The following is a 14,337-nucleotide window of genomic DNA, read 5'->3' on the forward strand; positions in this document are numbered from 1 at the left end:
TTTTTGCTCTTTGTTGGTGTCACTCCCTTATCTCTGGTCTCACAAATCACAGCCCTAAGTTAGCTTTTTGCCTTCAGCAATTTGTCCATCGACCTCTGCCGTCCCTACCCAGACTGCACGCGCTCTTCCTGTGTGGAGCCAGAGCACAAGGAAAGCGAGCTAGCTGCATGCCCCTGTCTGCCTGTATGATCTGCAGGCATGCAGTTCACATGTATATTATATGCACACGCTAGTCTCTCTAAGAATTCCATATTGGTTGTGCATGCTGTGAAAATAAGGAATATATTTAGTATGCATGTGGAACATGTATAAATCTAGCATACTGCGATGCAAGGCGCACATTTGGTGCATGTGTTTGGAGCCCACTTGTGATACCTAAGACTGATCCTGAACATGTGTTATACGCCCGGCTGTATTTTGTCAGCAGAAAACATATATAAGCGCTGTCGTATACCATGCTAGCTGTAAGCGGTTTGGATGCTTGATCTTTCCAGCAAATGACTACAAAGAATGTCATGAAACTCTGCATACGTGTAGATGAATATGTTTCCATAGAGTGGCAAGAACCCTATTTTGAAGTAAGAGATGAGCAACAATTATCTGAAGGATCAGCATTACATCTTTTGCTAAGGCTTCAGGAGCTCAACATGACTAATGGTATTACAGTGAGTACTAGAAAAGCTTTGATGAGTTGCAACTGGTTGCAAAGCACTGCCTGAATTTAGGGTATGTTTACTATGGCTCCAGCAGGCATCCTTGTGGATATTTCATCTCTACAGAAGCTCTGCTGAAACAACGAGGAGAAAGGAGAGTGAGAATCTCTTTGATTATAATATCCTTCAAGGACAGACAAGAAGTCAAAGAACTTGGGATCCAATTCATCATTGTGTCTAAGCACTGCTTAGTGCAGGACCTGAAGTGCGTGTGGGAAGGTTAGAGGTAGCCTTCTACCACTTTTGCACTGGCTTTCCCTCAGCTGTTTCTTGTGGTCCATCCACAATATATGTCTCTCTTTAGAGTGCAGCTCTTCTACTTCATGCATGTCTTTAAGAAAACTAGCATGATACTGATGCCGTATAAAAGAGCACATAGCACAGCTGCACAGAGGGCTGTTCTCCTGAGGCACAGATGCTTGTAAATTACAGCTGAACATGGTACAGGACACTTGCTGTGTATTAGAAATATCCCAGACATTCAGGGCCAAAACAAATAGGAACTAAGCTGCCTTTGAGCTTGGTTTTGTTTGTATTCAGTTCCAAATTAAAATAGGGCTTTGGGTTTTTTTGTTGCTGTTGTTGTTCTTTTGCAAAGTGATCTCAGGAAATTTTACACAAATCATTCCATGGCTGGTTTGTTTTGCTTGAAAGTTGGCCTGATTCACACAATCCCATCAAGTTGTGCATGGATCTCGAAATAAATGGCATATACTCACAGTCATGCTTCAAGAATCCTCTCCTGGAGCTGTTTCTGAAGCTGCAGAGTGCATGTGGAGAGCACAACCTGTGTGTATTGAATGCATGCAACTGACTTGTAAAGGCCATTGGGTTAAAGATGTTTCACATCCATCGCAACTACATCAATACATTTTAAAAGCAAAACAAATCTCTTGAGGACTGCTCAAGTCCCCAAGAGGATGAGGACTGCTGTGCATTTCCAGGAGCTTTTTGCATGTGTAGAGCTTGGATCTAGAAAGATACTATCTTGTGGTTGTGCTAAGGGGACCTCCCTCTTCTTGTCATTTTGTGCCTAGATTGGAGAAGCTCTGTTCCAGATTCTTTCCCTTGCCCTGTTGATAAAGATAAAAAGCAAGGACAGAGAAATGGCAGAAGTGCAGAGGCAAATACCAGGCATGGAGCAGGATGACCTCTCTGGTTGATAGGAGTTCACTTAACAGAGTGCTGATGAGGAAGGGGACTGGAAGCTAAGGCAAGGGGCTGGGGAGTATGTTTTTCTTGCAGTAACCTCTCTCCTTCTTCTCCTCCTTCTGTATTTTCTAGGCAGGACAGGGCTGCTTGCTGATCTCTTGCCCAGTTTTGCTGTGGAGATTATGCCAGGTATTCAGCCATTTCACCCTTTAATTACCCAGTCCTCTGTCACCTTGTCTGTTATCCCTCTGCAGCATCTTTTGTGTGGTGTATGTTTCACTTTTGCGTGTGTCTTATCTGGGGAAGAAAAGAAAAAAGCCTGTCACTTACTGGGAAAGTGTGTTGGCTTGAGAACTGAGAGCTGATGCTGGGAGGGGAGGAGGGATGGCCGTGCTGGGAGGCAACATACAGAGATAGTTAACGTTGTGCCGGGATGAGTGCTAGGACGGGAGGACCAGCACTGTTTGTGGGAGGTCTTACGTTGAGCTCTGTGCCCTCCGTGTCAGAGCAAAGGTAACTCCAGTCCAACCTGCAAGACCTTGGCAGCCTCATGTGCCTGTGCAGTTTTGTATGTCAGCCGCTCTTGTGCGATAGCAGTTAATGCCCCCCCGGTTTTGTACTGTGGGTACCGTTATAACCACTACCACAGATGGTAGCACAGGAGGTTCTAGGAATAGAGCATTGGCTTAGCAACCTGTCAGTGGCACGGTTGCTGTTGCGCTGCATGGCCAGGACATTACTTAGGTAAGACCAGGTGGTTTTGGACTAGACAGGAGCTCTCTGCTTGTGATAAATCCCTAGCTAGGCAAACTAATGACAGCCACCAATTTTAGACACCTACCTAAAGAGGAAATAGAGACAGAGCAACAGATGGTCCTTGAAAGGGAAGAGCTGTGAGAACATTTAGCCCTGGAGTCATCTGATCATCTTCTGATGGTACCAAAGGAGTGTTTCTTTCACACTTTTGTGCAAAAATGCAACTCTACACGTATGTGTGGAGCTTGGTAAATCTGTCCCAGAGATGCAAATGGAGAGAAGGCACACATCCTCCAACCTCCAGTGTTATCTAAACTCCCTACAAGTTGCAGTGTGGCAGGAGAGGAACTGGTCTTTTCAGCATACATATAAATTTATTTTCAGTTGCCTAACCCTCCCTTTTTAAAATTTTTTATGATTTTGTTGAATGGATATGAAATTCCTCTGTATTGACCAGATAGCTTTGTGGTACCCCCACTGCGTAGGTATAAACAACAGGAAAGTGTAAATAGGAATGGCAAAACACATTTCAGCTATTACCATTACCTGTTACCTGAATAAACAAAATCAGACTCATGCAAGCACAAAATAGTAGTTTCTAGACAGTGAGGATACAAGCATTTCAGCTTGGAAATCATTTGAATCTCAGTGTTACACATTTGTATCTGGAAGGACTGTGATAGAAGATAACAGTTGTCATATCAGGGGAAAGATTAGGGAATTGCAGACATAAGTGCATGCACTCCCAGTTTTGTGCTTAAAGGAGGAGGCAGCAGGCTCTTTTTCTGAATTCTTCATCTCATCACAGAAGCAAATGCTGTAATTTTCTATGGAGCAAAATCCTTCCTGATTCACAGAACCCTGTGGTTGAGACACCGATTTCAAACATTCCCTCCTACTGCGGAGTGTCTTGCAATGTGTAACGTGCATAGTACCTCTCACCTCTTTTTGTGCTCTGGAACGTATGCAGAAAGATTCAGTTACCACGGACTTTGATTTTTCCTCCACCAGGCTTTTATCCTTTATGGAGTGATGGTGAACAGTTCACTAACAGCTCTAGAGATTTGACAGCTGAGCTTTACCGCATAGCTGTGGCTGGTCACTTGTGTCATGCAATGCTATTTCAGCTCCTCTTATAAACGATAGTCAAAGAGAGCAAATGAGAACATGGCAAAGGAAAAGCCCCTGGGCTTTTGCCTTGCTCAAGGTAGGATAGTGGGATGATCTCAAGATTCTCTTGAGATTAGGAAGTACGAGATTGGAAAGGATAGTCTGGCTCACCATCTTGCTTGCTATCCAAGCACCATGTAATGCCAACCTTTTCATAAGCTTAGGAAGGTTAAGAGTAGTAATGTTTTGGCCTTCCTCTCTCCCACTAGATGGCTTTCTTTGAGGCACCTCTTCTAATTTCCATCTGCATTTATTCATAGCTTGTTTAACACCCTTTTATTTAGGACCTTTAACTATTATTTAACTATAATACCTTTTTTTCCTCCTACTGTTCATCCTCATAACATATTTTCAGGCAGCAGCTACTTGTGCTCTTGGCCTTTTTTCAGTAGACAAATGCAGCATTTTTTTGCTCTCCCTGTGCAAGGCAGACTTTCTAGTTGCTTGATGACCCTAAAGTCCCTGCTCTGCATCTGCTGCAGCCTGAATTCATCTTTTCTTGCACAGAGATGACCAGGGGTGTATACCATCACTAACTTCACCTGAAGTTACGTGGAGGCCTTGTACAATGGTATTAGTATGTCCAGATAGCATTATTTCCTTCTTGCTACTGGAATTCCCACCTCTACTGCACATAGGATTACATTTGCCTTTTTTTGTTGCTCCATCACATAAGTGGTTACAGTATTATATATGGACTAGTATGCCCTATCCTTTTTTCTCTTTTTCAGTTGTTTCTGATTTCATCAGTTGGAAATTGTTGTTTTTAATCCTTGAATGTATGACCTTGAAAGTCAATATTGCTGCATTTTATGCTTCTTATTGTAGGCCCAAGGACAATTGCCCCTTCCTATAGGATATCCCAATCCTCTTCTTTATTGACAGTGCTTTCCTACCTTTCATATTCAAGTTATATCAACACATTCCAAGGTAATTAGTGAAAATATTAAATAAGATGGCTCTCAGAACTGCTGCTGAGGAACTGCGTTAGTAATCTCATATCAGCTGTTACTTTTCTGTTCAGAAATGCTTCCCTTCTGCCATTTCCTTGTTCATTGGTGAATTTTTCTCAACAAGTAGTAACTACCAAAAAAAAAAAAAAGAAAAAAAAAGTAATTCCACGAGGACTAAAATTATCTGCAAGTTTAAATGAAATTCAGCTGTTTCAGCTAAAAAATGCATAAAATATTCAAAAAAATAAAACATTTTACTTCATGCTTCTGAAATGAAGTGTTTTGATTTGTAAATGCCAGATCTTTCACTGACTCTTTTTTAAAGGAAACTGTAACTTCTAAATTAAAAATGCCATTTAAAAAAAAGGAATAATTTGTAAAAGACTTCAGGAAAGCATCAATAAAGCAAAGCATTTTGCTTTTGTTCAAACAAAGTGCAGTGGATAATGAATCAAAAATGAAATTTCTCATTTTTGTATTTTATTAAGAACTATAAAAACTTTTGTTTCGGTTGTTCCAAGCTGAACATTTTTCCATGACTTTTCAGCTCAGTGACCAAAGTGAAAAGTGCACTGTTTTTCCACTGTGATTGTGTACTCACATCGCAATCCTTGTATAAATCCTTCTTCAACTTAAATAACAGTGTCTCAGGAGGCCCCTTAGTGAACACTTCAGTTCGGATAGAACGGTCTACTGCTTTTCTTTTCTCTTGGTATAAATCCTAACCCACTGCAGAGCAGCCCCACTACTTCTATATTTTCTTTCTTAGTGTCTTTTCAAGGTGTTTATTCACTCTTATGCATCTGGAGCCTTTCACCACAGGTTTCCCCTCTTGCCAGGGGTCTGAATTCTAGATAGGCTTGTGCATCTCTGACTTAAAACCAGATCAGGCCTCCTGTACACACAAAGTCCCAAATTTTTGTGTTCAGGAGATGTTCACTGACAGTTCCCTTAATCCAGGGAATTGCCACGTGGTGGTAGGCGCACCCTTGTGCATACAATCCCTTACAAAGCGTGGGGCGGTTGGGCACAGAGCTGGGGCCTGCCCTGGTGCGAGATGGGCACCTGCTCCCACTGTGGCTGCTGCAGATTTCCCAGCCCAAAGCCTGAACCATTTTCTCGCTCCCTTTCCCATGTAATGTGAACAGAGCCCATTGAAACCCCATCTCCGATTTGTGTGGACCACCTCTTCTGCGCTGTCACTTTTAGGGTGTTTTTCAGTTGTTCTGTTTCAGAGCCTGGAGGATTTCGTCTGAGGCATCAGTGATAGGGAAAAAAAAAAAAAAAAAAAGTAGTTGTTAGGTTTCCTGGCTCGCTGCAACGCCTGAATAGGATGTTCTTTCAGCACATTCAAAAGAATAATTGCATGCGTGGGCCTAGTTTCGAAGGGGCAGGCCTGCTTCATTTACTGGGTTATTTATAGCATGCTTTCCACCATCGTTTGTCCCATTAAAACTAGAATATGGGTAGAGAACAAACATACAAGCAGGGCATGAGCATGGCCAGGAAGAACAAGCCTTTGAGGAGAGACAAATGTTTGTGGAGCTTGTCTTGTGGCGTTCATACAGCCCTGCTGTGGGACCAAAGGATTTCCACGCTGGGGAACCAGAGCCGTGCCGCTCACCTCTTGGCCAGCCCTCTTTCCATCTCAGACATAGTGGTAAGGGACCGTGTTTCAGTAGCTGTGGTTCTCACTGCGATGCGCCCTTTCTGCCTTGACAGAGAGGGGGGTGTAGTCCCAAACAGTGAGGGAATCGACTTCCTTTAAAGCCCTGCTTATCTGTTTTGCCCCTGTACCTCCACAGGGAGGAGGATGCTGCCATTCTCTTCTATAGTGAGGTGCTCTTCAGTATCTCTTTTTCTCCCTATATTTTCCAGAATGGGTCTTTGTGGGCCTTGTGATCCTTGGGGCATTCCTGTTCTTCCTCCTGGTTGGGATCTGCTGGTGCCAGTGCTGCCCACACAGCTGCTGCTGCTACGTCCGCCTCCCCTGCTGTCCTGAGTCCTGCTGCTGTCCCCGGGCGTGTGAGTGACCCCATGCAAGCCTGGCGCAGGTCTCCTCCTGCACCTCCTTTGCTTTCTGACGGAACCAGAGAAGCAATCTGCTCACGCTGCTTCCTTTGCCCTGAGCACTTTGCTTGACTGAAGAACGAGTTCCTAGGGAGTGAAGCATCTGACCTATTGTTGGACGGTTGAGTGCTCAAAGTTAATTACAAATGTAATTCCCCAAGCCCTCCCTGCCTTGGCAGCTGTGCCTGCTTCTCCAAAGTATCATACTCCCCTTCCAAAGTTGTCATCCTGTCAGTGAGTCTTGCGGGGGCAGAGCCGAGAGCATCCTAGGAGGTGTCTTTCTGACACCATAAAGCAGCTGCCCTGCACAACAGTGTGAAATTCTTACAACCCAGTAAAGTTCCCAGTTAAGCTCAGGCAGATCTGTCAAGTTTCATGAGCCTCATCCCTTCAGCTTGAGTCATCAGTTGTTTTTAAAGTTGAACTGCCACTAAACTGTGGCAGCGATAAGGCAGACTAACACACTGAATGTCTTTCACTCACTGAGCAGCTTGGAGCATTCACCTCATATGTAAGCTGCCATCGCAATTTTTAAACTTCCTCCCAGTGCTTTTTGAGGTTTAGAGAGATTCAGGTTGGCCCTTGTCTTTTGATTTGTCCAGTTGTCTCCTGCTGGGTTGTCCCTAAGGTCTTGGCGTGCAGGTTTCTTGGGTTCAGGGGAGACTGGTGTGATGCTGACTGCTGCTTTTTTTTTTCTTTTTTTTAGTGTATGAAGCAGGCAAGGCAGCAAAAGCTGGATATCCTCCTGTGGTTTCCTCCATGCCAGGTCCGTACTACATCCCCACTGTTCCTGTAGCTGGTGTACCGTCTCCTGCTGTGCTGATGGATAAGTCGCACCCCCCTCCCTTAGCCCCGAGTGAGTCCAGCGGAGGAAGCCAAAATGGTAATTTGCACTGCTAGACACAAAATGCAGGTCCCTGACTGGGAGCAGGGCTGGGAAAGGGAGGGACGCATGTCACTGGAAGAGTGATATGAACAGAAAAAATCCAGAGCAACTGCATTTTAATCCTTGCTCTGCCACTGACATTTCCATCCCTCAGGGCCATGTGGACCAACTTTTCCAGTGCCATCAGTCTTGCAGGGGAGAAAAGGATAAAGATGGTTGCAGGGAGCAGAGGCAGTGGCCATTCTTCCTGTAGAGCTGATGCCTTGCAAGCTGCTATTGCTGCTCTGAGTAGGTCACTGCTTGCCCTCCGCTGGCAGTGGTTTTCACTGTGGTGTGTTTTGCTGCCCCTGTGGCAATCTAGGCACAGGGGCACGTTCCCTCTGCACTTCTGCCCCAGAGCTTTTGGGGCTGGACCTTCTCCCTGGCCTTATGGCCGTCAGTAGGCTACTTTGCTGGTTCAGCCTTTGTGTTTGTAGAATGTGAGTAATAAAAGCCTGCCAGGTGGAAGGGAGATACAGATCAATGCAGATGTGCTGTATGAGTCTGGAGTTTTGGTGAAGGTCACTTCTCAACTGCAAAGGAAGCCACCTTCAAAGAAGAGGGCAGCTGTATAACTGCATCCAGCCACACTTCTGGATCAGAGTGCTGCCTAAATTCAAATGTGCAGCAATGGGAGAAGTGACGCTCACCAAGACAGAGTCATCTGTCATGTTGCCCTTGTCCTACTGACACAGTATGTTTGCCATTGATCCAGCCACTTGTATGATTTCAATGCACTTCACTAATTCTCAAGTGTTAACTTTGATCATAACAGCATGTTGATAAGACACTTCTAAAAAGACACAATGAAGTAGCATATTCAAAGAATTAAGCTTTTGGAACAGCCTTCCACATGCTTCCCTTGCCCCAGTCAGTATAGTAATCTTTTTGGAATTAACAATAAAAAATTTCTTCAGCAGTTACACATTTTTTCCATCAAAATCAAAACAAGGGTCTGGAATAGAGCATTTTGAAATAGGAAATAAATCAATCACTGACCCAAACCAGAATGTATCGAATGCAAAAATCATCATCAGAAAATGAGGAAGGCCAGAGGTTTTTTTCCCCCCCCCCCTTCTGTAAAATGCCACTGCATGTGAGAATGGTATTAGCTTTGGGAGCTTCAGGAATGTTTTGAGAATCAGATCACAGCCAAACACTCTGTACTTTATTAGCAGAGCACAAGTACAGAATGAAAAACTGTGGACGTGTTTGAAAAACAGATGGAACAACCTCTGTTGTCCTACTACAACATTGAAAACTTTAGGACAACAGAGGTTCTTTACCTTTTTTTGACTCATGTTTATTGCGGCAACATGGACAAACCTTCAGCCTGGATCAGGTCCCTGTTGTGCAAGCGGCTGCTCAAAAAGAGTGTTCTTTGAACTGTGGAGCTAAGGAAGGTTGATATCCTGCACTCTATTCCTTGTCTCTTAACCTTCTCCATAAAGCCGGAATATCCCCTAATTGCAGGTTGTATAAGAGAAAATGCATTATGTGGCTGTTCCAAGCTATTTATTTGACAGCTGGCCAGACAGCAAGCTAAACAAAACAGGTAACGGTTGAGCTTATAATGAACACTTTTGCCCAGAATGAGCACTAATTATGTTCTCTGTATCCTCCATACAGCCAGTTTAGGTTTGATCTGAAACTTGTAAAAACTTGCTATCTTTGAGACTTCAACCCTTTTGTCAAATTTGTTTGAAAATGGTCAAGGGGGTCAGAAGTATTGGGGGGTGGAGACTAGAGGGTTCTGTAATCCTGGTTCCCAGGCTAAAAATGACAGCTCTTGCCCTAGATAGATAGCTTCTGTGCTTAGAAACAATCCTGTGAGGTGAGCTAGTCAGCAAAGACACAGGGATATTTAGAAAATTTTCCTAGAGTTACATAAAAGCCGTGTGACAAAGCAAGGCTTTTCCCCAGCTTAGGCTATATTTGCTGATCAGTATTGCATCGGCAGCAAAACAGCAGGTCTTTGCCTTCCCTTCGCTACATGGAAGTCCCAAGGAAGTGTAGGAACTCAGTCCTAAACTTAGGGCTAGACGGGGGGTGGGGGGGGAGGGACTTCTGGCTCTCTTATTTAGAGGAGTGTTGACAATATGTAAGTTAGATGTATGCTCTGCCTATTACTGGTGAGACCCTTCCATAGTTTCCCTAAACCATGTAGACAGGGAAGCTTTTGATCTGAGAGCCAGACTCCAGATCTTTAATATGGAAAGTGTTTAAGGACTCTCTTACTTCCTTACTGTACTTGCCTGAAAAAAATAGTTGTGCTGTCCTTTCTGGGGAAGAAAATAATCTGCAATTTTGTCTGACTTGGTTCTACCTACAGAAGATTTAAGTGTCTAGTATTACACAAATTAACACATAACTATATACTAGAAATTTATGAACTCTTCATGAGGAGAAAATATGGACTAACAGAGAAGAATGTTGCATTTCCACTGACTTGAATGAATGAATCTGGGAAAGTGGTTAACTTCTTTGCATCTTCATTTCCTTATAATTAAAATAAGCCTAAAAATATTCAGCCCTTATTAAAGAATTCTGGCATTTTACACATGAGTGCGTGAGGGAGAAGTCCTAATATTTTTTGGTTCTTCAAATGAAGGAATAATAAAAAGATTCAAGACATTGAACATTCAATATCATTTCAAGAAATGTTTAATAAATAATCTTAAGAGGCAAAATATACATTATCAGTAATCGAAAATATTTTTTATGAGCTGCTCTTCGTCATCTTTTCAGATTTAATTCCAATGTTAATTTCTAGATGCTTAGAGTATTAACCAAGAAATTCATTTTCCTTTTGATACACAACTGCAATAGCAAGTCGAGCATGAAGCTAGCATGAAGCCTAGCTAATTCTCCATCAGTTCCAGGAGCTATAGATGTTGCCCAAATAAATATTTGGCACAGCCTCAGAGTGAGTAGTGGCTCTGGGGAAACAGTGTCTGAAAGCTGCCAGTTCAGGTTTCCCAAAGGTTACTGCTAGGTCGAAGACTTTTCCAGCTGATGGTTGTCTGTTGGCCTATGTAAAAATAAAGTGGTAGCTTAGCTGAGCTCCTAGTACACATGTTAGAAGAAAAAGTGGTAATTGGCCTCTTTCTTTTGGCAATGTACCAGACAGCGGTCAGCCGCAATGGTGAGGCAAAGTGGAGAGCTCACTTTGCTGTTCCTCCTACAGTGCAAGCTCTGTGAGTGCAGCAGGAATCATCACTTCTCCTGCTGTCAGCACAGCTCATCTTCATAGCAGCAACCTCTCTTGAAGATACATGAGGGTCTTACATTTCAGAAGGCAGGGGCAAGTTTTTTTGTGTTCTGCAAATCACTGTGCGCATTTACAGTCATTGTACACACATTTATGGTAATACTAAAACACAGTAGAACTCCAGACTGCTGTCATCTGAGCTATCTGGGTATCCTCTGGAGACATACTGAAAACTGGAACCTGCTATATCTATACTATGTCTTAACATCCAATACTTTTCCTAAGTACAGATAGACAAGGTAACATTTCAAGATTTAGTTGTTTGCTTTACAAATGCACAACCAAAACACGCAGTAAAACCCTTTCCTTCTAAAGCAATCTGCAGGATTATTATAGGAATCATTCTACCCATTTCTGCAGCACAGCCATTTCTTGAAGTAGAATGTGGTTATTAGATAGTGCAGAGATACATCCATAGCAGTTTAGGATGGAAGGTACCTGAGAATACTTCTGCCAAGTCCTTGCTGTGCCCACACAGTGCATACCGTGCAACATACCATCAAATCCATATGTTGGTAGCTTAATGTATCAGAATGCAGGATATAACATACAAGGAACAGGTTGGCTCAAAACCACCGTCCATTTTTTTTTTTTTTTTTTAACATACCATGAGAGCAGTGCTCGTGCAGCACTACAGTACTTACACAAGATAACATGTTAACCCCATGCAAGGCAAATGGGTTCATTTCGTAGTGGCAAGTAGTCCTCACAGCCATTCTCCAAAGAGCCTGAATCTGAGGGTTAGATTTGTAGTCTTGTTCTGAATGTAGACCTGTGTTTCTGTCAGTCCTGGCATAGCCCCAGGCTGGGGCCTTTGTTAAATAATCTGCTATGAAAGCCTTAGTCTCCTTAAAGTTCTGGTCGCTGGAGTTCTCTGCTCGCTGAATGTAGACCTGTCCTGAAGTAGCCAGGCCCTTCACAGGGTTAGCAGGGCAAGCATGCGGGGAGATAACCTGCCAGAGATACAGCTCCTATGGCTCCGGGTGTCTAGGGGCTTCTCTTTTGCACAGGCAGAGGATGGTGGCAAAGCTCTCCAGACTTCCCCTGTGAACGAGGTAATCAGCACATAAAAAATGCCAGAGCAGGCAGTTTCACAGGTAGCCCGTTACCTGATCGGCCTCATCATTGGATCTGGTGTAAATCTCAAAGCGCTGTGACTTGCTTTATGGGGCTTTCTGTATTTCCTTCCATATTCCTTGGAGCTTCTCTGACCACATTCTCTGAAACTTGTATGAGCAGAATTTGCAGGGATGGGGAGGATGGAGTGGTCCTGCAGAGCAACACTTCCCAAATACTTAGCCACCTGCTTCCCCTGCATACTGGAAGCTTGCTGCCCCTCCTGCATAGGATCTGATCTGGAACTGCACGTACCATACCATGACAACTCTTTTTGGTAGTGCTGAGGAAGGGGAAATGAGTGACACTCGCTATCCACTGTATGAGTTAGAATCACAGTGGCAGTGGCACCACTCAATGCATCTTTTCATCTAGACTGGGCATTTCCAAACTTTTTACTGTTACTGCAAACTTTATAAATTACACAGCTGCTCACAACTTTACATCCTACTTTACAGACAAATTTCTTCTGAAGCAAGGAATAGCTTATTTTGTTTTGGAAGACACAGCCTACCCACTTATAGACATGAACTCAGCTATAGAAGCAATATTTTCTGAAAGTCTTGTTGGACTTAGATTTGTTCTTTTCTAAATGTTTTTCTTCTCTCCCTAGCAGTGCGCAAAGGATACAGAATCCAGGCTGACAAGGAAAGGGACTCCATGAAGGTGCTGTACTATGTTGAGAAAGAACTGGCTCAGTTTGATCCAGCTAGAAGGATGCGAGAACGATGTGAGGAACAAGCATGTTTTGAAATTTTTTCTTACACCTGAAAAAGACTCTGCAAACTCACAGTTAAAATTGACACTTCACTGGCTTGCCTTAGAGCTTCCTGTTGGCTTTACAACAGGATATGGTGCTTGGCCTCGATAAAATCTAGATTTTAGGCATCAATGGGTATGTTCTGATTTTAAAGAGCTGCTAATCACCCTTCATTACTACAAACAAGGTGTGGGAGACTCAAAGGCTCATGAAATCAGCCACTCAGATAATTAAACTTTTGAATCACCAGCGCCTGAAGTCAGGTTCATAGTCATGCCTTCTCCAGCCAATGGCTGTGTTAATAACAGGGATATTATGCCCACAGCTTCTCCTTGTCTTACAGGGTGGTGCCTGTAAATTCCCAACAAGGGCAGAGGAGGAGGTGATTTTTTTAAAAGCATGGGTTTTGGGCTGCAGTGAACACAGTAGTAGAGTTTGAAAGATGGGAAAAGGTAGCTTGGATTGGCCATTGTCCTGCAAAAGGAGCAAGGGCTACAGGATGCATTGAGGAAACAAGGGGGTTGTCCAGAGGTTTTGTAAAACTGGTCAACAAGATCAGAGCTAGTATGTGCTTCAGTACTGATGGGCTGGCAGTCAGCTGCAGGTGAAGGGGAAGAAGGTGGTGAATAGGGGCTTAATACAGGCTTAGAAATGAGCTTCTTTGTGGAACTCCTCACTGTGCTCTCAGTCTCTTACAGGATTTATTTTTATGAACAAAGTCTGATGCTGTGTTTATGGGTGGCGGAATCCTAGTGAGGATCTTTCCACATGAAGAGGTAGAGGCGCAGTGGTGGGACAGGCTGGGTGCAGGAGAGAGTGCTGTTCTTGGTCCTATAGTTGTTCAGTGCACAGAGGACAGCAGTGAGCTGGAGGCTGACAAGTGCCTAGAACAGTTCCTCAGGGTAGCATTCGCCTCATGCAGAACTAACCCATATTAGGCAGTAGTAGAGACGCTTAGAACAGACGCATGAGATCCTGCAAATCAGTGAAGGTAAGGGCTTTAGGGAACGGCATTACATCAAGGCTCTGTACAGATTAGGCATAACTAACAAATTATATGTACTTCTAAAACAGTCATTGCTGAGCACACTGTCTTCTCCACCCACAAGATTTACTATAAAAAGACTTCTCCAGATTGGTATGTCAGGCCTCCAGATGTCAGTGTGCTTGATGGGGTAGAGACTGACTGTCATTCAGACAGTCTTTTTCTTTTCTTTTTTTTTTTTTTTATCTTTTTTTTTGAGGGGGTTGTTTTTGTTTTAGCTGGGCAAGCCAGGCCAAATCCAGAGCCAGTCTGTCTCACACCAGGGAGGGGGGAGGCGGCACAACTGTTGCAGTGCATTTCCACCAAGCATAGCGCCCACCTCGCAAGGGAAGAGAACTCACACATGTTACTGAAGCAGTGCTGGGGGGGATTTCTGCATGAGGGCTGAGCTCAGTTGGCTGAGCAC

At 43.7% G+C, this 14,337-nt stretch overlaps 1 protein-coding gene across 5 annotated transcripts in view; it reads left to right on the forward strand.

The window, feature by feature from the left end:
* The window catches only part of ILDR2 (immunoglobulin like domain containing receptor 2), a 40,545-nt gene that overhangs the window by 17,538 nt on the left and 8,670 nt on the right, over positions 1-14,337 (forward strand). The window contains exons 4-7 of one of the 5 annotated variants that reach the window (XM_062597309.1): positions 1,998-2,054; positions 6,623-6,769; positions 7,521-7,697; positions 12,740-12,856. In XM_062597309.1, coding sequence (XP_062453293.1) covers positions 1,998-2,054; positions 6,623-6,769; positions 7,521-7,697; positions 12,740-12,856 — 498 coding nt within the window. The remainder of the gene's footprint in view (positions 1-1,997; positions 2,055-6,622; positions 6,770-7,520; positions 7,698-12,739; positions 12,857-14,337) is intronic. The other 4 variants (XM_062597317.1, XM_062597325.1, XM_062597334.1 and 1 more) reach the window with 4 other exon arrangements.

This window comes from Rhea pennata, chromosome 1, assembly GCF_028389875.1.
Source record: "Rhea pennata isolate bPtePen1 chromosome 1, bPtePen1.pri, whole genome shotgun sequence".
Lineage (NCBI taxonomy): Eukaryota > Metazoa > Chordata > Aves > Rheiformes > Rheidae > Rhea > Rhea pennata.